The sequence below is a fragment of the Phasianus colchicus genome, chromosome 15 (assembly GCF_987193195.1).
Source record: "Phasianus colchicus chromosome 15, bPhaCol1.hap1.1, whole genome shotgun sequence".
Taxonomy (NCBI): Eukaryota; Metazoa; Chordata; class Aves; order Galliformes; family Phasianidae; genus Phasianus; species Phasianus colchicus.
This window is the reverse complement of record NC_143450.1, coordinates 1,224,542-1,247,378: the sequence shown is the minus strand read 5'-3', so window position 1 is coordinate 1,247,378 and position 22,837 is coordinate 1,224,542. Positions and strand designations below refer to the sequence as shown.

The window sequence follows — 22,837 nt, the reverse complement described above, 5'->3', positions numbered from 1 at the left end:
CCTCCTTCCCCCTTCCCCTTCTGCCCTAGGACTCAACAGTGAACCGAGCCAAGCACATCTCTGCCTACACATGTGCACACACTCATAAGCCTTGAGAGTAATTTTATTACATCTACGAGGGTTGCAAATCACAAGCTGTACAACAAACTCAAGGAGAGAGCCCCCAGCGCAGCCACGCAGCACGAGGCTGGGCTACGTGTGCTGCCCAGAACAGGAAGTAAGCCAGTGTGGGGGTGAAGGGGTGGCAGCCCAGGCAGAGGCACACCCGTGCTCTGGGAACACTGCATCCAGCAGGACGAGGCTCCAGGAGCAGAAGGATCAGATGTAGGCAGGCAGCTACAGCCTCAGTACTTGGGCCTTTTCACCTCCACCCTGGAAAGAGAGATGGGCACAAGGCTGGTGAGGTTGCAGAAGAGGACAGCACTCCCCCTCCATTCTAGGGCTCAGTGAAGTCCAGAGCACCATCCTAAGGGCACGCAGCAGGTGACAGTGATGAAGAGCCCCAAAAGTCATCACCTCCCACATCTGCTCTGCCCCCACCCAAGGCTGAGGGGAGAGGTACCCTGCATAGCATATTGAGGGGCTGAATGTTCTCCTCCATCCTTCCAGACCCATTGCCTAGAGGCAGCAGAGAGGTCTTTGCCCCTTGCAGGCCCAGAGGGGGCTTGTAGGAGACAGCCACACTCCCTGCTGCTGAGCCAAAAGCAGAGATAACTTTACTAACCCATCAGCCTCCAGCTTCTTTCTCTTCTCAATGATCTGTGGAAAAAAAACACAAATGCCTGTTATACTTTGTGCACAGCCAGCTACCCAACTGCCCCTTTCCTCCATAAGGACAAAGCAAGCAGCAGAAACACTGTAGGGTGCAAGATACAGTGAGAGCTACAGCTGGAGCAAAGTTGTCAACAAGCTGCTGGAAGCCTGGATAAATTGGCCTGTTCGCTCTTCGCTCCATTTTGGCCATCAAGGACAAGTCCCAGCTCTGCTTCTTAGAAAACGAGAAGCCACAAAACTGTCTCCCCCAAGCCCACCTGAACAGCTTAGAGCTGCTGCTTTTGGACACATCCATTTGCTACACAGTACTAAGCAAAAAGCCACCCCACACAACAGCAACGCCTGGCTGCAAGGGCATGAGCCAGACCATAGAGAAGTGCCTAGCACAGCAAGTGGAGGACTAAATGGGAGTTCTCCTGACCTAGGGATATGTTGGTAATTCACAGCCTGAAAAAACCACCACCCCAGCAGCAGGCACTCACCGCACTGATCTTCTTCCACTGCCGGTCCAGCTCTGCCTTGTCATTCGTCTCTTTGAAGCGACGGGTTTTGCGTCCCTCAGACATTTTGATCCCATACTGGAAGGCTGCCCTGGGGAAGGAATGAGACAAGCTCAGTGCTTGCTGCAGTTCTGTGGCCTGGTGGTGGAACAGATACATCTGACCCAGTCAAAAGCCTGTACTCCACCGAGCCAGCTTATCACCCTGGAAACTGGTTGGGCAGGCATTCTTAAGAGCAAAGACAAGTCACCAAGCCCAGGATCCATGGTTCCTCCTCTAGCCCACACAAGAGGTTGCTCTTCTTGATTCAAGCTCCCCCAACACCTGGGTTTGGGAGCTACTGCCACTCCCATCCAGAACCAATTCCTCAGCTGATGTAGCATTTCACAAGTGCCACACTCACTTGGGCAGAGCCTCTTTGTTGTTCATGTATTCACTGTATTCCTCCTGGGTATCGAAGTCCCAGCGACCCAAAGGCCCTTTCTTGTTACCCTGCAGCAAAAAGAGATGATTCAGCAGCTCCTCAGTTGACACTGGCCAGGACTTTTTCATGCCCTTTGTACACCCACAAGATCTCAGACTGTCATCAGGCCCAGTTCAACAGACTCATGCATTCAGTATGGACCTGGCTCTAAGATCTCCTCCCCTGGAAGACCCAGCCAGGAAATCCCATGGAAATGGGAACTGAAACAGATGAGCATACATTACCAAACCTCTTCCCAAGTGACATAAAGTAGCACATTTGCTCCTTGGGACAACAGATTTTACCTAGACCCAAGCGCACAGTAGCTTGGCAAGCCCCAAACCACAGTCAGCACCCAGCTCCTGGTATTCAGTGCTTTACACAAGCCTGCTTTCTCTCCAGTGGGACCCCCTAGGCCTGCAGTGACACCTAGTTCACTGTCTAGCCTCAGCTAATGGCAGCCTACCTGATCCATCTTGCTGTAGTCTACCTCTTCATCACTGTCCACAGCCATATCATCCATTCTGTATGGGGAAAACAAAAAGGCACAGAAAATGCTCAGAGTAGGTCTCTGAGACACAGATCAGGATCTTGGAGCCAGATGTCAATACTAATGAGGCAGTGAGCTCATGACAGATCTCTCTCATGTCCTCAGGTTGAAAAACAAGCTAACCAGAAAGAAGTTCCTCCAACCCAGAAGATTCTCAGCCATCTCTGCTTTCCCCTAGCACTGCGGGGGCAGAAGGTTCTAAAGACTCATTTATAACAAAGACCAGATAAGAGACCCAAAGAGCATTTTACGAAAAAGTTGCATAGACTGGAAAGGCACCACAGCCAATTGAAGGCCTGCTCCTTCCAGCAAGGAGCAGTGGGGATGGTGAGCAAGTTCCTGCTGCTAGAGAACAGTGGCCCCTTGGTGCACCCTGCTCCCAACCCACAGCTTCTTGCTGCTTCCTTACGTAGCAGGGTAGCACTCTGCGTAGCTGTTTGACATGCCGAAAAAGTCTCCCAGCTGCTTCTTGTCTTCTGGCTTCTTCAATGTGACAGCAGTAAAGGAAAACAGCAGATAGGCTTATGTACAGCTAAAGGCTGAGCACAGCTAGGCAAACAGCAGATTCCCCTACACACCCAGCAGACACCTGCCCCAACACAACTAGACCAGGCACTGCCAAGCTTATGTTTGGTTTACAACAAATAACAAGGTCCAAGTGGCATTTCTCTACTACAGAAGGAAGAGCCCTCTCATAGGAAGAAAGGACAGCCACATAGCCACTCAGGCACAGCTTGCCTACAGAGGAAGCCTGGCCCTGCAGTCAGCCAGGCTGCTCAGACAGTAAAGGATATGTCTCTGTTCCTTCCCAGCCAGCAGCTCCAGCAAACTTCTCATTGATGGACTTGATGAGCTCTTTGGCAGAGCCAGGTCCTGGAACAGAGAGAGCAGCAGGCTGAGTTTTGGTGGGGAAACAGCTCACCTTATTACACCTGGGGCTGGAAAGAGCCTCTTCCTGTATGATCAGTTCATGCAGCTTTAGTGTAGCTTTAGGGCAGCCTAGGGCAGCCTGCTGCAGGGTACATGGGACAGACAGCACTGGGATGGGGTAGCAGATAGGAGCACAGGCTGCACACGAGATAGGAGAGGAAAAGCTGGAGAACACCAGTGAACAACAAACTTCAGTTTGAGCACATACAGAGGTAATTCATGTAAGGTTGATCCTAGGAAGAACTTGAATCCTCCTCAGCTTATAGCTGGCATGAGGTCATATAAGTGGATTTGCTACTAGAAAAACATTCATATACCCTCAACCAGGGCTAAACTGCAGCAGTTCATAGACAAGAGACTCTTAACTCCATTACCCACCTCCCACAGCAGACAATTCCCTCTGTTATAGCAGTTTTTGGGAGAATGGAGTTCAAGCAAGACAGTGAGGCAAGCAGCTATTCAGCAGCATACAACATCATGTGACCTCACTGCAATGTCCAGTCTCATTCAAGTACACACACGACTTTACTCACCTTTGTCAATGTCTGTGGGCTGCAAAGAAGAGGGAGAGATACTGTGTCACTTGGGAGGGCTGAAAGCATGCAACTGATGGTACTGCATGACTTGCAGCTCCACTTTTAAGTTTGCTCGTAGCAATCACACGTACACACAACCAAATCATAAAAGCCAACAGCCTGTGCCAGTTTTGCCTTGCTTGCTGAAGGAGAGGACAAGCACCCTACCACCCACCAGCCCCTGGTTGGTGAGAGAAAGCTCAACATGAGCTGAACACAGGTACAACTGGGAGTACGACCACACCGACCCTACAGCTACACTCACCATGCTTCAGAAACAGACTCACCTCATCATCAGCTTTGGGCTTCTCAAAGTAGCTGTGCCTCTTCTTCTCCTCCTCCCGGTCACGCTCCCGGTCCCTCTCACGCTCCCTGTCCCGTTCCCGCTCCCTGTCCCGGTCTCTCTCACGGTATCTCTCCCGTTCCTTATCCCGTGGCATCTTTGCAGTGGAGGGGACATAATCCCCAATGTCTTCAAAGATGCTAAAGTGGAAAAGAACCCGTACTTACAGGTGGTGTAATAGAAGCCACAACCACCTCCCTTTGAACTGGAACCTGACAAAGAAATGTGCAGCATCAACACAGAGAGCTAAGGATGCCCTCTAGAACTGGCTTCTCCATCTGTCAGAAGTATTGCTGCATTTCTGCTCTCTTCTGTTGTCTGAATTTGCCTCTTGTGGACCAGGACAAGAGACAGCCCTTGCCTGCCTCAATCAAGAAATAAAACAAAGCCTGTCTCCAGCCTTAGCCGCTTTGTCTTAAAAACAGCCCAAACAGCATGTCCAAAGAGGCAGCTTGCTCCACACGCACTAAGCCCAGTAGTCTCCAAACTCAGATGATCAAAAAGGCATGAAGGCATATAGCTCTGATGCCACAGCCTGTGGTGGCAGAAGGGCACTTACTTCATATCAGCTTCAGGGGGTTTCTTCTCATCCAGCTTCCCTGCAAGAACACAACATCAGTAAGATGCACGTTGCTATGCACCCCACCTGTGCAGCCCAAACAGTGGCATGCCTGGAGGATGTCCTCCCAGCTTCTTCCTATGTTAACACATCACAGCTCAGCACCTCAGCAATCAAGTCCCTCCCCCACAGAAGGCATTTCCCTAAGGAACTGGTTAAGACCAGAAAGAACAGCTCTTGCAGCTGTACTTTCTCAGCATTTATTCAGTTGTGAACATCCTGCCTTCAGGATGCAGTGTTTGGACAGCAACAAGAAGTCACTGTCCGCCAAGTTCACTGCTCCACAGTGCAGAGAATGCAGGAAATAAAAATTTATCTCATCCTCTCTGGATAGGCTTCAAGCATGAGTCCTTTCACTCGGCTCCCTTCAGCACCTACCTTTGTCTTTCTTCTTGAGCTTCTTGTTGCGGGTTCCTTGCCTGAGATAAGAGAGGATCTGTGTCAGCTTGCTGATGACGATGTCATTTGTGGTCAGCGTAGTCTGTGCCTGAAAGAGAAATGCCCAAGGAAGTGGTTGACTCTCTGCAGAGGGCAAGCCCGGCTCCAGGCGATTCAAACCAGTACAGTCAGGGAACATGGAAGCTGGCTGGGTACCTCCATGGTGGGGCAGTCAGCCTTGCTCCGGATCAGCGTGGTGGGAATATCAGTATCAGCGTACTCATCATCCAGATCTACCACATAAGCCATCCTTCCTGGCAGGAACAGCTCATTCCTCTCATAGGCTTTGTTCTTGAATAGAATGCGGTAGATATTTCGACCTGGACAGAAAAGAAATGCTGTTAAGATGCTCTTACGAGAGCAATAGACAAGCCCACAGAGAACCATTTAGCTGATCAGAAACATCAGAATCAGCTCCTAAGAGCCACACTTGGGCCCTCAAGTTCATAATTCCTATACTCTATATGCCTCCTTCAATCAACTGCAGCATTTCTCCCACATTCAAAACGCAACACAGCCACATAAACACAGCCTTACCCAACCGAGTCTTAAATTCAATTTTGTTCTCTGGATCTTCATCTTTCCTGAAAAGACAAATTAAGCATGCTAAGCACAAGCCCCCTCTGCATCATCCTCTCTGAAAGGAAGCTGCACTCAGGAGTGCAAAATCCTCCACCACTCACTTGGTTTCTTTCTGAGGCTTCTCCATCATTTCCTCTTCTTCCTTCTCTTTGCTGGCAATCTCAGCCCGTACCTAGCCACAAAGTAAATCTGTGCATTACAGACCACATCACACCACTGCTGTTCATCACAACAATAAAGGCCACTGCCACTAGTTCCCCAGCCATTCATAAATCTTTCCATGAAAGGATGATGCATTCCAGGAATGCACTGGCAGCATCACAGCATGTGACAGCAGCAATGACCACCCTCTCCTCACCACCTCTGCCAGCTGGATAGGCCATGATAACAGAAGAGCAGCGTGGTGATATCTGTACTCACCTTCTGCAGCAGGGCAAAGTCCAGACCCTTCACCAAGTGAGTGTGCTCCATGTCACCACCCAAGAACTTGGACTCCTGGATCAACTGTCTCCTCTTCTCTGCAGCAGATTTATCCCTGTACAACAGAAGTGGAGGCTGTTATGAGACAGCCACTCTGGAGCAGGCTGTTAAGAGCCATGTCACAAGCTCACGTACGCCTCTGCAGTGGGCCCCACAGCCCTGTAGTTTGCAGTTGTGCTGATCAGCTCTGTTTCCTCGTAGTCCTTGTTCACACCATCTCTTCTCTCCTTGGCTCGATCCCTGTACTTCTCAGCCAACTCTCTTTCACGCTCTATCTCCTGTTGACGCAGCTTTGCATAATAGCTGAGGTTGGAGAAACAGCCCAACATTAGTGACACATTCAACATTTGATGCACTGCTCCTGCAACAGCCTCTAATGCCCAACACATGCCTGTTTCACTCTCCATCTCTTCCCCAAACACAAACTAAAGCACTGCGGGACACAACATCTCAGATGAGATGAAGCTGTTGTAACAAGGAGCTCAGTCTTCCCTTCCAAATGGAAAAGATCTGAGAGCAGTGCTGCTCCACAGATGTGTTCCACAGGACACTGTCACTACTGCAGGTGTACTACCACTGCTCTACCCTGCTATACACATACAGAGCCTGTCCCACTTCTTCTGATGCTAAAGCTGCATTTCCACCTTGCTGCTGCTATTGCACATCTGTTCCCACGGGCTGTGACAATCAGTCATCTTGAGCTCTTCTCATACAACTTAGCTCCAAAGCTCCAGAACAATCCAGGCCACTAAGCATCATTCTTGGAAGCCCAAAAGCTCAGATGTCACATCTATGGGAAGTACATAACAAACAAAGGGAAAGCCCTGATGCGTCACTTTCAATGTTTACCTTTTTTTCTTCCTTCTGCGAGCAGCTGGATCTTCATCTTCATTGTACTCCCGGGGCATCCTGGGAAAGGGTAAGAAACAACAGGTACAACCTGCATAGCCAAACACAGGCAGGGTGACAGAACAGTCACAGCAGAACATCACAAAGCCCAAAGACAGGAATAGCACCAATTATCTCCAATATGTCAACAGGAAGAGGAAAAAAAAAATTCATATCTGCACTCAGCAAGAACCTAATCTGCCTCTTAAAACCCACATAAAACATTCTAACAGCTCTGACCCACCAGTTTCTCACATTAACTCCAGTAACACATACACGCAACATGCAAACACCAGCACAAACAAAGGTCAAGCTCTGCTCCCAAGGCCCTGTCTCAACACTTATTAGTACAGGCATTTGACTGCTCCACTACAGGGTTATGGAGTCAGACAGATACAATGCTCCTGAAGGATGAAGGCTCTGCTGTGCCCCACAGCCCCATGAAATACACCCTACTCACTCATGGTGGCGAGATTTGGATGGCGGCGCTGATGTTGGTGTTGCCCGCGGGGTCATGAGAAGCTTTCGAAAGTCTTCATTGGTGAGTTTGGACCTGCAAGGAAGCGAGAAGAGCAACCATCACCTCCCAGCAAACTGCACCAGCCCGACAGGTTCTGAGGATCTGCTTGTAGGAAGTGCCCCGGCTCCCTGCGGGGCACTGCCAGGCTGTGTGTGCAGAAGGCAGGTGCTGCGCCCTGCTGCGATCCTCACACGGTACTCACTGGTGGAAGGAGTGAGCGTCGTCCACATCGTGGCCATCGGGGGCCAGGGGGTTGGAGAACGGCTCACCTGGGGACGGGAGGGAACAGCGTTCAGAGCCTGCCTCTGCAGCCAACCCTTCTGGCCCAGGCCCCGCTGGGGGCAGGCCCAGCCGTCACGGGGCAGTGACACCCTGCGGCAGGCCCAGCCGTCACCGGGCTGTTACACCCTGCAGCGGCTTCGCCGAGTCCCACAGCCCGACGCCACCTCCCTAGGCCGTTCCAGCCACCCCCGAGCGCCCCATCCCTTCGTTGCTGCGCCACAGGGCCGCGCCGCCCGCCCCCCCGCTCCGTCCCAGCACGCCCCGTTCCACGATCCGCTCCCCAGCCCCCAGCAGCGCTCCTCGCTCCCCGCAGCCCCCCGGTTCCCCTCACCGTCCCTCTCCGGCATCGCTGCTCGCTCCGCTCCCCTCAGCCGCCACACCGGAAGTGCCGGAAGTGCCCGTCGCCCTCCCCGCCTCCCATTGGCCAGTCGGCTGAGCGGGCGCGCCGATTGGCCGAGAGCCGGCGCCACGCCTCCCGGCCCCGGCGGCAGGAGAGCGGCGCGCAAGATGGCGGCGGCGGTCGTGAGGGGCATCGGGGGCGGTTTGGGCCGCGGCCTGCGGGAGCTTCGTGTCCATCTGTGCCAGCGCTCGGCCGGCAGCCGCGGCGCCAGGTGAGCCCGGGGCCGGCTGCGGGGGAGGGCAGGGGGCTGCGGTACGCGGCTCTGACGGCCTGCCCGCCCTTGTCAGGGAGTTCATCGAGCAGCACTACGTGACGCTGAAGCAGGCGAACCCCGACTTCCCCATCCTCATCCGCGAGTGCTCCGGCGTGCAGCCCCGGCTGTGGGCGCGGTACGGTGAGTAGAGCGCTCTGCGGCGAGAGCTGGGCTCGGGGTTTGGGCAGCGAGAAGCTCCATACTGCTGCGAGCCGTGCTTGTGCTCTGTGTGCTCAGCCAACGCCGCGAGCGGAGCGGGAAGGCTCTTCCGTAAGGGCTTTGCTTTTGTCCCGAAGCCACCAGCGTCAGATAAATGTCCTCCCCAGCCCCGCCCCCCAGCTCAGGCTGCCCGGCCCGGCATGGCATGGGGCAGCTCCAGGGATGGGGGGCACTCACAGCCCTCTGGGTAAGGCATTTCTTTCACGCATCTGACATAAACCTTATTTTAAAGCCATTCCCCCTTGTCCTGTTGCTCTCAAAAAGCGTAAAAAAAGTCGGTCTCCATCTTGTTTATATGTTCCCTTTAAGTACTGGAAGGATGTGATGAGGTTTCCCCCAGATGTTTTAACCTTTTAAACAGGAGACCCCTGGTGGCAGCACCAAGCCTGCAGGTATCAGTGTTGGTCTCTTTGTGATTTGCAGGAAGATACAGCCCCCAGTAGGGGCTACCGTAGGAGCAGTGAGTTTTTCAGCACTGTTTTACTGAGGGGTTTGTGAGGATCTTTACGTGAGCCAGAAGCAACCAGGCTGATTACTTTGGGACATCATAGTGGTCTCTGCTCAGCTGCAGTGCCACGAGTTTAAAAAGAGGTGAAAAAACGTGGTAGGGTACATCAGTTTCTGCAAAGGAACGGCTGAGCAGTGGGATCGAGGAAGGTGGGAACAGTAACTAGGGCACGGGAAGGCACCTGGGGAGTGCTGGGGGGTGGTGATGCTGACCTGAGATGTGACATTGGCCCTGGGAAACCCAAAGCAGGGCCTTGGTTCACCCTTCCAGCAGAAAAAAAGAACGAGGCCTAACTCTTCCTCTTTTCTGCAGAGTTTGGCAAGGAGAAAAGCGTGTCACTGCATAATCTCAGTGTGGATGAAGTAGCCAAGGCCTTGGAGAACATTGTGAAAGGCAACGTGTGAAGACAGCCAGCAAACATACTGAATGCTTTACTTGTGATTTTTAATGTAAAATGTGTATCCTTAACTTAATCACATAAATGTATGTGCTTCTCCTGAGCATTGGGTTTAAAACTGCAGCAGTAAATCCAGCAGTGTTTGTACATCCCCTCTGCAGCAACAGGAGCCTTTCTGTACTGCTTGCAACTTAGCTCTGCCTCTGCCCCACGTAGTAGAGAGGCACAGGGCATCCTGGCAGTGCTTTACACCACGACAGGGACACCAGGACCAGCATTCCTATACAGCCAGCACTGCTGCTGGAAGATAGTCTGACTGCCCAACAAGCCCTCAGGCAGAGGTCTCCCCCCAGCAGAGCAGGGCACAGAGTGAGCAGTATATTCTTCTTCAGAGCAGGAAGGCAGGTTATGTCATTTGGGAGAAGGTGGACAACACAGCAGGTGAAGAACTAAATGCAGAGGCATCCAGTGGGTGCAGGGCCATGTCCAGCAGCACTCGCACCCGCTCCTGGAGTTCTGGGGTGCTCTGGTGCTGCTCAAGGGTCTGGTGCCCTCCTTGTCTGACAAAGTCAGTAGCAACCTGTGTGAGGAGAAGGAGCAAGAGTGGGCTGGCTGCTGCTCCAGGCTGAGGTGCCTGCAGCCCACCCAGTCAGTGCTGAGTCTGGATTCCTTGTTCAGCACAGGGGTCATGGCTGAAAGGATTCACCAGAGCTCTGCCAGGCATGAGTGCAGAGTCAGGTAAATCCAGCCATTCTGATCACTGGTCTGAGTGCACAGAGCTTGAAGTAAGGACAACTGAAGGAAAACAGTGCCTCCCCGCATAATAGCATTATAGAATTATAAAGGGAGCAAGTAACCTCCACAGAAAAATTATTATCAACTAAAAGAAGCCCCCCAGAGACAAGAGAAGGGCTTCCAACTGACAAAAGTGGTTCCCAATTCAGATGCGTATTTGGGTCTCAGGAGTGTGGGGAGAGAGAAGGAACAACTGAAAATACTTCTGTTTAAATAATAATGCCCACCCACTGCCCTGTGCTGAGCCTGTGCTGCGTTGTGGGGTGTGAGCCCCAGGCCTACCTGCGGCCAGTGCAGGAAGAGGAGGTGCAGCAGCTCCAGGCACTGCCCCACCACCTCAGGGTCAGGTACCATGAGGACGTGCAGCAGCAGGGGAAGGGCAGCCTGCTGGTGCAGCTGCTGGCAGTAGGCTGGGCCCTTCTCTGCTATATTGCACAGCACTGTCAAGACCTGCATGGAGAAGCCATGGAAGTGAACAAGCAGTGCTCTGCAAAGAACTCTCTTCCTCAGAGGTCCCCCAGGTGGCTTTTAAATGCTCTTCAAAAGCTTTTCCCACTCCCTGAGGAACTGCTTATCTGCACGTCCTGCTTTCTCTCAGCAAGATCCCTCTGGAGCAGTCACAACCTCACCACCCCTTAGGAGAGCATCCCTTCAGACCCTTCCCTTTAGCTTTAGAGTCTTCAAAAAGAAGGTGGCCCACCCCATGTGCAGGCAGGCCTGGCCTCAAGTTAGCATCGGTCCTGGGTCCTCAGGATTAGGACCTGGCAGGGGATCCTTCTGCCAGGACAAAACTGACAAGGCAGAAGCAGTGACTTCAGAGGACACAGACAATGACATTACCACCACACCAGACTTTCTACCAAGTTGTTAGCCCTGTCCCAAGCCAACTTCAACCTGAGCACTACCTGCACACAACTCGTGTTTGTGAAAGTTTAGAGATTTCCATAGATGTGGGGCACAAAGCAAAGCCTTACCAACATGCTCACTGTCTGGGAATGTGGCAGGAGCTGCAGCAGGGCTGGGAGCAAGTCCATAGAGAGCAGAGCAGAGCAGAAGAAGGGCTCATCTGCTACAATGGGCATAGAATAAATATATTAATAAAATCAAGGCCTCGATGCAGGAGGGACAGATTTGGTATGTGCTGGCTGCTCTTGGCACGCTCACAGCACAGGACAGACCAGCTTAGACACACCAAGTGCCAGCAGACAGATTCTCACTGCATCCTACCAAACTCAAAACCTATCCTGGGAACTCAGTCAAGGGGGAAATGTGCATGAGGGGAAGAGCTTGGCTAATTCAGTAGTATTACATCTTACAGCCTTACAGGCTGTTACACCTTAGAAAAAAACACTTTTCCATTCCCAAAGCACTGCTGTCTGTATGATGTGAGATACTACCTGGCAGTCCCTCAGGGTCTGCCACACAGCATGGCACTGCTGGCAGGCTCCTTGTGCAACGACCTCCACGCCTGCAGTCAGTCAGGGCAGATCCTGGCAGCAGCAGCTCAAGCTCTGCTTACAGCCTCACTGGGACACTCACCTGTGAGGTTGTTCAGCAGCCAGAGACTCTCTGGTACGATGAACGGGTGCTGCTGCAGGTAGCACTGCATGATGATGAACAGGGCCACAAGCAGGCGCTCATCTTGGGGCTGGGCTTCATGACCTGTCTCCTCTGCGAGCAGATTGCTGAGGCACCGCAGAACCGGGCAGATGAGCTTTGACAGAATGAAAGAAAATGCCTTTCAGTCAGCCCACGTCCCCAAAGCAACGAGAAGAAAGGCCAGCATCCTGCCTGTGTCTTACCAGCTCCAGGCCCTCAGAATCGCTTTGGGAGATTTCAGAAGCGATGTCACACAAGAGTGAGGTGAGAGCAGGCACAGCCCCCAGCGACATCAGCTCCACGTTGGCTGTATGGCTGTGAAGGAAAACATTATCTATGTAGGTCAGAAAACAACAGCCCTGCTCCTTCTCCAAGTACCCACACTGTCCTTTCCCTTCACTGGGGCAGAGACAGCTGGCAGTAGTCAGGCCAGACAGGTGGTGCTGAGCCAACTATGGCAGCTCGAGGATTCAGGGAGCTTTTCTTGGGGAGAGGAGGACACAAACCCAAATGTGGGGAGGCAATCAAGGGGTTTTCAGAGTGCTAGGAACAGCCTTGAGTTTATCATCTGTTACCATCCTGTATGAAATCATAAATCCCGCAAACAGCATGTGTGCTGTTGGGAATGGCCAGGATGGGAGAGAAAATGCTTTCCAAAGGGAAAGGAGTGAGGGGAGGCAATCCAGGATCCCAATCCACGACCGTGGGCTCCACACAGGCTTGTACTTCAGCCAGCAGAGCCTTTGTTCTTCTGTACTTAGCTGCCCCCAGGGAACTCAACCTGAGGATAAAAAAAGCATTTACCTACAAACAATGTAGTGAAGGCACCATGCAAACTCTACTGCGGCTCCTGTCCCAAACTTGAGGCCAGAGCAAACCAGTCGAAGCATGTGCTGGGGGAGAACAGAGTCCAGAACCAAGCTGGGATCAGAACAGCAGAGTTAATGGAGGCAGTGGCCAGAGCACCAGCAGGACTGATAACTGATGGGGACAGATCAGCCCTAATGTCTAGGCAGCTCCAAAAACACTCTGGTAAGAGGCTCTTGGATAAGGGCTACAGTCTTAGCATCACCAAGGCATGATGCAAGGCTCCCCTGTCAGTGGCAGGGCCTTGGAGTTCTCAAACACCTTGACTGCAGTCACATTTTTGGCAGTGGGAGCTGTCAAAGCTGATCTTTTCCAAAGAAATACAGCCAGAATTTCCCCACTGGCCTACCCCTTCAACAGTGTCCTTTACTCAAATATCAGAGCTATCCACTCAGATTAAGCCGAAGGAAAAGAGTCATGCCTGGCACCCTGATCTGCAAAACAGCCTCCATAGTTCAGCAGATTGCTCTAAATTATTAACATCACTGGGATGGGAAATGCATCATTGTCTCTGGCATGCAAATACCACACAGGGCCCCAGGGCACACGCTGGTGCAGGGTAGGAAGCTCAGACTCACGGAATGATCTCTGTTGGGGCTTCCTTGGCTTGGAGGAGCTGTGACAAGACGTAACCTAGACCTTCCAGCACAGCCTCATGTGGGGACTGCAACCAAACAGAACAAAGGTGACAGCCACAACAGAGCCAGGAAGAAGCCTACAGCTCAAAGAATTAGAGAATATCTGAAGGCCGTGGTGATGATGGACACAAGATGTTCAGCTGGAGAGGGGCACCAGGTGGTAACCCAAGCCCCCAGAAAGCAGTGCAGGGAGCCCAGGGGAGACCTCCGCACACAAAGGACAGCCGTGTGCAGAAGGGTCTCTACTTATCTGGAAGGAGGGCTGGTAATTCAGCCAGACAGTGTCTGAAAGGCCTAAGAAAAGGTCTCTTTATGGGGAAGGGCATGGGAAGAGCTACTTCACCCACCTGGATGCAGGATGACAGCACTGGAATAATGCCCTGAGGCAGAAGCTTCTTCCTCACAACTTCGCTCTCCACTACCAGGTTGCCCAGTGTGTACAAACACAGCTCCTGAAACACCCGAGAGCAGGTCAGCCCCTCCACGCAAGCCTGACCACCCTGCACCTGAGCAAGACTGGCTCCAGAGGAGCAAACACGGATGGATATCGCTGGCCCCTCCCAGCTACCTCCATTCCCAGCAGAGCTCAGCCTTCCCCTCCAGAGCCGTGGCCTCTGTGGGGACCTCCCAGTGCTATTTCAGTGCCCACCTTTAGCCACAGTTTCTGTGGGCACTGCAAGGCCCAGCCTGCATCAGGGGCCTGGCCACATGCCTGCTGTTGGAGCCAGAGACCCACAGCCCCCCATTTCTACAAACAGCCTGTAGCTGCACGGGGCTCACAGGGCTACACAGAGGAACTGATTGCAAGTGAGGCAAAGCTGCTGTGTCAGAGTGTGACACAGGGATGCTCCCCTGTGCTTGGCCCTGACGGGGTTATACCTGAGTACTGCCCCACATCAGCCCAGCTGATCACCAGTGGTGATGCCAGTGAGGCTGAGGCAGGACAAAGAGCTACAGGCCAGGAGTACTGGGCTGGGTGTATCTGGCCCAGGGGCAGGTTGGGAGCATTTACCATCAGCCTGCAGCTACCTGGAAGGTGTAAACATGATGAAAACAAAGTCCTCTTGGTTTTGGAACAGGGGTCTCCACACTTCTGTGTTCCAAAACTGGGCCAGGCAAAGTCACAGCTGCCCTGGGCCAGCACTGGGGGCAGTCCTGCTCCATGGAGAAGGTTGGAACAGAGACTTCCAGAGGGTCCCTTTTAACCAACGCTTCCATATGAGCCACAGCAGCTCATATGGACCAAATGGACCAGCTGACCAAAACAAGCTTCCAAAGCGGCTTACTGGGAGCCAGAGAGGGCAACGCGAGCATGGACCTTACCATGAGCTCAACGCTGTGTCCGGAGAGGTAGGTCAGGAGGTAGGAGGTGACGGGCACGCACGCCTCAGCCACGGCAGCATCGCTGGAGTGGGACAGCTCGTGCAGGCAGCGGGCAGCCTCCAGCTGCACATCAGGCAGGCTGCAGGTGAACAGCCCGACCAGCGTCCGCACAGCTCCGTCCAGCCTGCGGGCACATCCTGAGCTGCTGCTGCCTGCGTGCAATGGGCCGGGCGGCCCCGCAGGGCCGGGCTGCGCTCACCTGACAAACTCCTGCTGCGTCTCTTTGCTCTGCAGGGCCCGGCGGAGGCGTCTCAGCCACCCTCTCCGATCCTCAGAGCCCCTCTGCACGCCTCTGAGCAGCTCGGAGACCTGTCCACACATCGGTGCAGCACCAGGGTTGAGATTCACCCCTGGAGGCAACGACAGCTGTGGGGCAGCCCAGGTGCCCACAAAGAAACCTACCGGCCGCCAGAAGCACGAAGGTTGGAAAAGACCCCGAGAGCAGCGAATCCAACCGCATCCCACCGCCGTGCCCACTGACCGCGTCCCCCACCCGGCACACCTCCCCGCGCGGCTGTGCGGCCGCATCACCGCTCTTTCACAGAATTAACGCTTCCTGATACCCGACCCTCCCCTATCGCCGCTGTGACCACCCGCACTCACCTCGCCCTGCAGGACCGGGTCCAGCGCGGCCCGCCCCGCGCCATCCTGCCCGCGCTCCTCCTCGTCCTCCCGCAGGAGCCGCTTGCTGACCAGCTGCTGCTCCCGCCGGGCCTTGCGGAGCGCTGCGTGCAGAGCAGCGCGGTGTGACCCCGCAGCTCCGAGCCGGGGCGGCCGCCGCCCCGCTCCCCGATCCCGCGGCCCGTTCCCCACCTGCTTCCCGCTCCCGCCGCCGCGCCCGCAGCTCCTCCGCGCCGCCCCGGAGCCCGGCCCCGCGCCGCCGCCCCCACATGGCCGCGGGAGGAGCGGGGCGGGGCGCGGCGCCGCGTGACCGGACGCGGCCCTTCCCACCCCGTGCTGGCGGCGCTTCGCTGCTGGCGGCGTCTGGGAGGGTTTGTCATAGAATTACAGAACCGTTTGTGTTGGAACGGACCCCCAAAGGCCATGCAGTCCAAACTCCTGCGGTGCACAGGGACACCCGCAGCTCCAGCAGTGCTCGCAGCCCATCCGGTCTGAGCTCGGCTGCCTGCGGGGACGGAGCACCGCCGCCTCTCTGTGCCTCACCGCCCTTAGCGCTTTGCTGTGAGCGGGGAGGGGGCATCGCGGGATGGAAGTGAAAGCAGCGCAGGGCTCCCACGGAGCTGCGGGGAGATGAAGCTCAGCGAGTTTCTCTCGGTGCGGCGCACACGCGGGGTGCCAAACTGCGCGCAAAGCGCCCCGAGGCGCGCACGTCGTGCAGCCCTCGGCGGAGGCACGCGAAGCAGAAGTGCTCGCCCGCCGCTTCCCATGGCACAGCGGCCCCGTCCCACTCAGGAAGCGGCCGGGACGGAGAGCCTCGCAGCACGGGCGGTGCCGCCTGCCTGCTGCGCCGAGCGGGCGGGAGGTGCCGCGAAAGCAAAGCGGGGCAGGACGGAGCTGAAAAGTGCCGGCGGGGTTGGGAGGCACCTGCGGTGCCGCTGCGCTGAGCTGGAGGCAGGGGAGCAGCGGGCGCGGAGCTTTTGGCACCGCTGTCGGCTCTTGGCAGCGGCTGGAGGAAGCACCGCGGGGCACGGAGCGCTGTGCCGGAGCTGCCCGGTGAGACACAACGCGGCCCACCTGCGGCGGGGGGGGTGGGCGCGGCCGGGCACGAAGACCCCCGGGTGGTGGGCGCGGGGTGAGATCCGACCCCCGGGGTTTGTGAGGCTCGCGGTGAGGGCGGGGGGCTGCGCTGGGCTGGGGCAGGCGGAGAGTTGGAGTGGAGCCCCCCCGGCTCCTTCACACCACCCTTTGGCGGAGCTGTCAGTGCGTACTTGGGAGCTTGGGAGTACTCTGATTTCTGCTCCCGGTAAGAGCCCGCAGTTGTCCAGGCAGCAGAGCCGTACGTGGTGCCGGCGGGGCTGTACGGACATCCTCAGAAATGATTTTCTGCTCTCCCTTTGGGGCTAGTAATGAATAAGATCCCTGGATCTGAAGGAAAATATGAAGCCCTCTGTTGCAATTTCCTGCCCCAGATTGCACGGAAACAAACAGAGCTGTGGCTGTCCCGTCCTTTGCTCAAACCAGCAGCTCTGGCTCTGCTGTGCATTGCTCAGCGTTTCTCATTTCTCCAAATCTGTGACGTTTCCCAGCTGCCTGTGGGCAGCAGCCAGCAGCGGTGTGCCCCATCTGCAGCCCTGCTCCCGCTGAGATCTCCTTTTGGGGATGGAGCAGTGCCACGCAGGAGCGGTGGCACAGGTGGCGCAGGCAGGGCGTTGTGCTGGTGACTGCACAGGGTGGGAGCTCTGCGCTGACTTGTGGCTGCGGGAGGGGTGGTGAGGGCAGCGTGGGGGCTGCGAGGGCTGCTGTGCAGGGCTGATTGGGCTGATCAGAGCAGTCCCATCGGCCGCGGTCCCACAGGCCGCCCCGCTCACCGCCGTCTCCTTCCCAGGCTGCTCGCCATGCGTGGGGCCGCTCTGCTGCTCCTGGCGCTGGGGCTGCAGCAGGCCGAGGGCCGGTGTGTCTTCAACCGCACGCAGGAGTACTGCCTGTGCTACAGGCTGACCGAGCAGAGCGCCGGGAGCGTCATCCAGTGCCTCGCCGCCTCCGCCGTGGAGTTTCAGGGTGGAGACCTGGAGAAATACGCTGACTTCCCCATCAAGGACCTGGACGACTCCACCATTGACATGCTCGGCAGCCTGGAAATCAGGAAGATCATTTTTTCGGACCTTCTAGTTCCTGAGGTCCTCCTGGCCCGCGTCCTGCGGTTCTTCTCCTACACTCAGGTGCAGGAGATGGTGTTTGACAGCTGCAGCTTCGTGGGGAGGAGCAGCTGGGCGGACATGGCGGGCCGGGCCTTGCCTATCACGTCCCTGCGCTTCCACAACGTGACAGCTGCCGAGCTGGCGGGCCGCGAGCAGGACCTGTCCCCGCTCAGCCGCTGGCTGGGAGCCCTGCAGGAGCTGTCGGTCACCGCCTCGCACCTGGCCGCGCTGCCCTGTGCCGTGGGCCGGGCGCTGCGGGCCCTGCGCTCGCTGGACCTGGCACATAACAGCCTGCGGGACGACAGCCTGGCACCCGCCTTCTGCCGGGGGGCCTTCACACAGCTGCGGGTGCTGAGCCTGCGGCACAACAACCTGACGTCGTACCGCGCCGTGTGCGGCGGCGTGCGGCTGCTGGGCGAGCTGCGGCACCTGGATCTCAGCCACAACGCGCTCACCGCCGGCACGCCTTCGTCCTCCTGCCGGTGGCCGGAGACCCTCCGCGTCTTTAACTTGTCCAACGCCGGCTTGGACGAAGTGCTCACACCTCTGCCCCCCGGTCTGGAGGTGCTGGACCTGAGCTCCAACCGCCTCCACGCTGTGGACGTCTCCCTGCGCTCCCTGCAGGCGCTCCTCCTCGGCCGCAACGCCCTGCCGGCCGTGCCGTCCATCCGGGGCTGCCCCGCACTGCGCACCCTGCACCTGGACAACAACCTGATCGCGGAGCTGCCGCGGGACGAGGTGCCGCTGCTGGAGCGCCTGCAAGACGTGGCCGCGGCCGGGAACCCCTTCAACTGCACCTGCACCGGGGCCGCGGTCTTGCAGGCGCTGGCGGCTGCGGGGCGCCTGGGGCAGGGCTGGCCGCAGGGCTACGTGTGCCACGCGCCTGCCCGCTACCGGGGCGTGCTGCTGCGGGACGTGCCCACCTCCGTGCTGCACTGCAGCCCCGCCGCCGTGCTGGCTCCCGTCTGCGCCGGCCTGGCGCTGCTCTGCGTGGCCGTGGCTGGCGGGCTGCTGTGGGTGCGCAGGGCACGGCCCAGCTGGGTGTGTGGCCTGGGACGACGGGAGGATGCTTGCAGTAGTGCAGAGCGCTTGTAGGGTTCTCCCGGTGTCCCACACCGCAGTTCCCTGCGGAACAGGACTGTCCTGCAGCAGTGGTGGCTTTCCCAGCGTGAACTTTGGAAATCCTCTTAGAAGCATTAAGGTTGGAAAAGAGCTCTTAAGATCACGTCCAACCACAACTGCACCGCACCACCCCAACTCTTACAACCCTCCCCTAAGTCATGTCCCTGAGCACCGCATCCAGATGGTTGTTAAACGCATTCAGAGGTGGTGACTCAATCGCCTCCCCAGGGAACCTATTCCAGTGCTTAACAACCCTTTCCGTAAATAAGTTTGTCCTGATAGCCAAGCTAAGCCTCCCCTGGCACAACATTCCCCCCCGTCCTGTCACCAGTGAGAAGAGACCAACCCCACTCTGCTGCAGTCACCTTTCGGATATTGGAAGAAAGCAGTAAGGTCTCCCCTCAGACCAAACAGCCCCAGTTCCTTCAGTCTCTCCTACAGGCCATATTCTCCAAACCCTTCCCCAGCCTTGTTGCTCTTCTTTGGACCTGCTCCAGCACCTCCATGTCCTTTCTGTACTGCGGTACCCAAAACTGAACACAGCACTCGAGGTGAGGCCTCACCAGTGCTGAGTACAGGGCAGGATGACTTCCCTAGTCCTGTTTACCACATCGTTCCTGATCCAAGCCAGGATGCCATTGGCCTTCTTGTCCACCTGGGCACACTGCTGGCTCATATTCAGCCGTCTGTCCATCAGTACATCAAGGCCCCTTTTCATCAGGCAGCTTTCAGCCACTCCTCCCCAAGTCTGTAGGGTTGCCTGGGGTTGTTGTGACCAAAATGCAGGACCTGACACTTGGCCCTGTTGAAACTCATACATTTTATCTCGACCCAGTCTATCCAGGTCCCTCTGCAGTGCCTTTCTCCCCTCGGGCAGATTAACGCTCACTCCCAGCTTGGTGTCGTCCATGAACTTATTGAGGGTGCACCCAATCCCTTCATCAAGATCATTAGTAAAGATGTTAAATAGAAGCGGCCCCAGTACCGAGCCCCGGGGGACACCGCTTGTGAGTGGCTGCCAACTGGATTTAACTCCGCTGACCACAACTCTTTGGGCCCAGCCATCCAGCCAGTGCTTCACCAGCAGAGAGTGCCCATCTAGACCATGGGCAGCCAGCTTCTCCATGAGGACACTATGGGGGACAATGCCAAAGCCTTTACTGAAGTCCAGATAGGCTACACTGACAGCCTCATCTTCATCCACTAAGCGGGTCACCTTGGCATAGAACAAAGTCAGGTCTGTCAGATGTCAGGTTCTACCATTCATAAACCCATGCTGACTGGCCTGATCCCCTGGCTGACCTTTAATGATGGCTCCTGAGATTATCTGTTCCATAACCTTCCTTGGCACTGAGGTGACACTAATAGGTCTGTAGCTACCAGGATCATCTTTCCAGCCCTTTTTGAAGATGGGCATCGCCTTTGCCAGTCTCCAGTCCACTGGGACAACTTCAGTTAGTCAGGACTGTTGAAGGATGACGGAGAGTGGCTTGGCAACCACATCCGCCAACTCCCTCAGCACTCCAGGGTGACCTAGACTAGATCACTCAGTCCAACCCCGTCCCATCTCACTGTGTCCCTAGGTGCCACGTGTACACATTTCTGGAACACCTCCAGGGTTGGTGCTTCCACCACCTCCTTGGCAGCCCATGCCAATGCATTATCACTCTTTCAGAGAAGAAATGTTTCCTAATATCCAACCTGAACCTCCTAGGCACAACAGGAGGCCATCACCTCTCATCTCTGTTACCTGGGAGCAGAGGCTGGAACTGGAACCCCCTTATCATTACCTCCTATCAAGGAATTGCAGAGAGCGATGAGGTCCCCCTGCACCTCCACTGCTCCAGACTGAACAGCCCCGTTCCCTGCTGCTCCCCATAGGAGTGGTGCTCCGGACCCCTCACGGCTCCATGCCCTTCTCTGCACATGCTGAAGTGCCTCCATGTCCCTTCTTGCAGTGAGGGGCCCAACACTGAGCACAGCACTCAAGGCTGGAGGTGAGCAGTGCTCATGCCATGCTCTGTTCTGCTTTCCCATTAAAATCTACTCCTGGGCCTTGTTGGTGTCACCTGTGCTGTGTGTGAGGCTGCCAGTGCAGGCAGGTTGGGCTGGGTGGTAGGCAGGGTGCAGCATGCAGGGATGCTGGGGCTGGGTGTAGCAGTGGGCACCGTGGGGCCAGGCTCCCACCCACTGCTGTCAGCATGCATGGCGTGGGTGGGTGTGTGCTGTATCTGTGTTTGCACCCTGGGGTTTGTTCTGGGAACTGGGAGCAGCACCTCCGCCCAGCAGAGCAGGAAGGGAAGTCCCCGTGTACTGGAATTCGCTGACCCTTATCAGCACCTCTCTGCTCTTAGTGAACCCACAGGGCTGTTTCCCCATCTACACCCAATGGCTCACATCCCATCATGCCAGACTTTGGGGTTGGCTCAGGGACAGGAGCAGCTCCGTCACCTGGTTCTATAGGGAGTGGTGGCAGATAGAGGCACCTGTGCCTGCTCCCACCCTAATGTCAAGGGCAGAGTCTGGGACCCCTCTCCTGTACCCTCAGCCTGTATTGCCACTGAACAGAGCTCCCCAGCTCCATCTGGGGTAGTTTAGGTAGAGTCAGTCTCCAGGAGGCGTTGAACCTGTGGGCTGTGGCTGCTCCTCCCTGGATAACGTTATCCGAGGTGCCTCGTCCTGTGCCCGCCTGGCTGTGTGCACACGGCTGTACCCGATCACCATCAATAATGCACAGGAACACGATCCCCTGAGCAGCCCCATCCCTGCCCTGTGCTGAGTGCTGAGCCATGGACGGTGAGGAGGTGAGCGGGGCACACTGCAGGTGCCTGGGGAGAACTATCCCCTGGTTTTGGGGTGGCCCCAGGGCTCACCTGGCTCCTGGTGGTGCTCGAGGCAGGAGCTGGATTGTGCCCCTGCTGTGTGTGTGTCCCCGCCAGCTGAGCAGGAGGTGTGCGTGCGAGCAGCCGTGGGACTGCAGCAGGCAGCAGGTGGGGCTGGGAGCAGCAGCTGTGCTGGGGGTCGTGGTGGTGGGGCGAGCGCTTCCTCCCCTTCACCCACCTGGTGACTCTGAGCACCGTGGTCACTGTCAGGGGGCTCGGGGAAAATGGGAAGCCCTCAAACCTGGCCCCTGGCTGCTGGGGGCACTGGGGGCAAAACTGGGGTAGGTAGGGTGACCCCTCTGCATGCTCGATGTTTTCAGGGCAGAGCCGGGCAGCTGGCAGTGGAGACCCCCTGCAGCTGCTTCTCACAGAGAAGGAGATCCAGGTGAGAGCGTCAGGGGTGGGGACACTGAGGGAACAAAAGTTCCTGGGCCTCAGATGAGAGCAGGGAAGGGTTGGGAGTCTCACCCCTTCCTCTATGCCACACTAACCATTTGCTTCCTTTGTCCTGCACTGGTCATACTGGGGGAAGCTGAATATCTTTACCTTCATTCCTTCATGCCAGGAGAGCTGCTTGACTGTCGATGACATCTTTCATTTGGATGCAGGACAGGTACCTTGGGCCCCACGTCCTTCTGCAGCCCTGGCTGTGCCCTGCCAGATGAGCCAGGGACACACGGCTGCCATCAGGCTCCTGTCTGAGCAGTGCTGGTGACCACTGCTGGCTCCTTGGGTGTGCTCAGGTCCTGGAGCTTGTCCTTCACATGGCTCTGCTGCTGTTTCTCATCCCTGTTTCCTCTTGGCGTTGGGCTGTGGCTCTGTGCTGTGCCATGCTGTCTGTGCCATCCATGCTGTCCCATGCCATCTCACCTTTGTCGTGCCATCTGCTCCATGCCAATGACCTCTGTGCTGGGCCATCTGCACTGTTCTGGTTGTTCCATACCACTCTTTCTCTGCTACATACATCCCTTCTACCAGGAGAAGGTCTTGGAATTGGCAAGACCTCAGCTG

The 22,837-nt window shown here is 56.2% G+C and overlaps 4 protein-coding genes across 5 annotated transcripts; 2 read left to right on the top strand and 2 right to left on the bottom strand.

Annotated features, from left to right (window-relative positions):
* Positions 1 to 85: 85 nt before the first annotated feature.
* IK (IK cytokine) lies at positions 86 to 8,375 on the bottom strand. The gene is made up of 20 exons (XM_090150996.1): positions 8,276 to 8,375; positions 7,865 to 7,931; positions 7,603 to 7,695; positions 7,104 to 7,163; positions 6,390 to 6,557; positions 6,195 to 6,309; positions 5,876 to 5,946; positions 5,730 to 5,776; positions 5,349 to 5,512; positions 5,133 to 5,241; positions 4,695 to 4,734; positions 4,080 to 4,275; positions 3,751 to 3,769; positions 3,084 to 3,160; positions 2,697 to 2,779; positions 2,204 to 2,261; positions 1,678 to 1,766; positions 1,257 to 1,365; positions 725 to 759; positions 86 to 372 (listed from the first exon to the last, which is right to left on the bottom strand). Exons 1-20 carry the CDS (start codon positions 8,289 to 8,291, stop codon positions 345 to 347), a joined length of 1,644 nt encoding a protein of 547 aa, XP_090007122.1. The 5' UTR covers positions 8,292 to 8,375; the 3' UTR covers positions 86 to 344.
* A 22-nt stretch (positions 8,376 to 8,397) lies between these two features.
* NDUFA2 (NADH:ubiquinone oxidoreductase subunit A2) lies at positions 8,398 to 9,824 on the top strand. The gene is made up of 3 exons (XM_031607057.2): positions 8,398 to 8,555; positions 8,632 to 8,738; positions 9,637 to 9,824. Exons 1-3 carry the CDS (start codon positions 8,452 to 8,454, stop codon positions 9,726 to 9,728), a joined length of 303 nt encoding a protein of 100 aa, XP_031462917.1. The 5' UTR covers positions 8,398 to 8,451; the 3' UTR covers positions 9,729 to 9,824.
* A 143-nt stretch (positions 9,825 to 9,967) lies between these two features.
* Positions 9,968 to 15,901, bottom strand: TMCO6 (transmembrane and coiled-coil domains 6). Of its 2 annotated transcripts, none has more exons than XM_031607056.2 (12): positions 15,817 to 15,901; positions 15,607 to 15,728; positions 15,203 to 15,312; positions 14,944 to 15,127; positions 13,968 to 14,072; positions 13,561 to 13,646; positions 12,920 to 13,036; positions 12,319 to 12,430; positions 12,056 to 12,230; positions 11,491 to 11,585; positions 10,799 to 10,966; positions 9,968 to 10,301 (listed from the first exon to the last, which is right to left on the bottom strand). In XM_031607056.2, exons 1-12 carry the CDS (start codon positions 15,893 to 15,895, stop codon positions 10,128 to 10,130), a joined length of 1,527 nt encoding a protein of 508 aa, XP_031462916.1. In that variant the 5' UTR covers positions 15,896 to 15,901; the 3' UTR covers positions 9,968 to 10,127. The 2 variants fall into 2 exon arrangements, with proteins under 2 accessions (XP_031462916.1, XP_090007123.1); XM_090150997.1 differs by having other exon boundaries at positions 11,491 to 11,582.
* A 26-nt stretch (positions 15,902 to 15,927) lies between these two features.
* CD14 (CD14 molecule) lies at positions 15,928 to 22,408 on the top strand. Its single transcript, XM_031607093.2, has 2 exons — positions 15,928 to 16,677; positions 17,510 to 22,408. The coding sequence occupies exon 2, from the start codon at positions 17,520 to 17,522 to the stop codon at positions 18,915 to 18,917; it is 1,398 nt and encodes a 465-aa protein (XP_031462953.2). The 5' UTR covers positions 15,928 to 16,677; positions 17,510 to 17,519; the 3' UTR covers positions 18,918 to 22,408.
* Positions 22,409 to 22,837: the final 429 nt, after the last annotated feature.

Excerpts from the sequence above, each read along its gene's own strand:
- IK (XM_090150996.1), bottom strand. Across the intron at positions 5,513-5,729 it reads TGAATTTAAGACTCGGTTGG|GTCGAAATATCTACCGCATT; the intron begins GTAAGGCTGTGT and ends TTTTCTGTCCAG. Across the intron at positions 373-724 it reads AAGAAGCTGGAGGCTGATGG|GGTGGAGGTGAAAAGGCCCA; the intron begins GTTAGTAAAGTT and ends CTCTCTTTCCAG.
- NDUFA2 (XM_031607057.2), top strand. The coding sequence starts at position 8,452 with ATGGCGGCGGCGGTCGTGAGGGGCATCGGGGGCGGTTTGGGCCGCGGC. Across the intron at positions 8,556-8,631 it reads GCCGGCAGCCGCGGCGCCAG|GGAGTTCATCGAGCAGCACT; the intron begins GTGAGCCCGGGG and ends CGCCCTTGTCAG. Across the intron at positions 8,739-9,636 it reads CCGGCTGTGGGCGCGGTACG|AGTTTGGCAAGGAGAAAAGC; the intron begins GTGAGTAGAGCG and ends TCTTTTCTGCAG.
- TMCO6 (XM_031607056.2), bottom strand. The coding sequence starts at position 15,895 with ATGTGGGGGCGGCGGCGCGGGGCCGGGCTCCGGGGCGGCGCGGAGGAG. Across the intron at positions 11,586-12,055 it reads GCTGCTGAACAACCTCACAG|CAGATGAGCCCTTCTTCTGC; the intron begins GTGAGTGTCCCA and ends TGCCCATTGTAG. Across the intron at positions 10,302-10,798 it reads TCTTCCTGCACTGGCCGCAG|GTTGCTACTGACTTTGTCAG; the intron begins GTAGGCCTGGGG and ends CTCCTCACACAG.
- CD14 (XM_031607093.2), top strand. The coding sequence starts at position 17,520 with ATGCGTGGGGCCGCTCTGCTGCTCCTGGCGCTGGGGCTGCAGCAGGCC.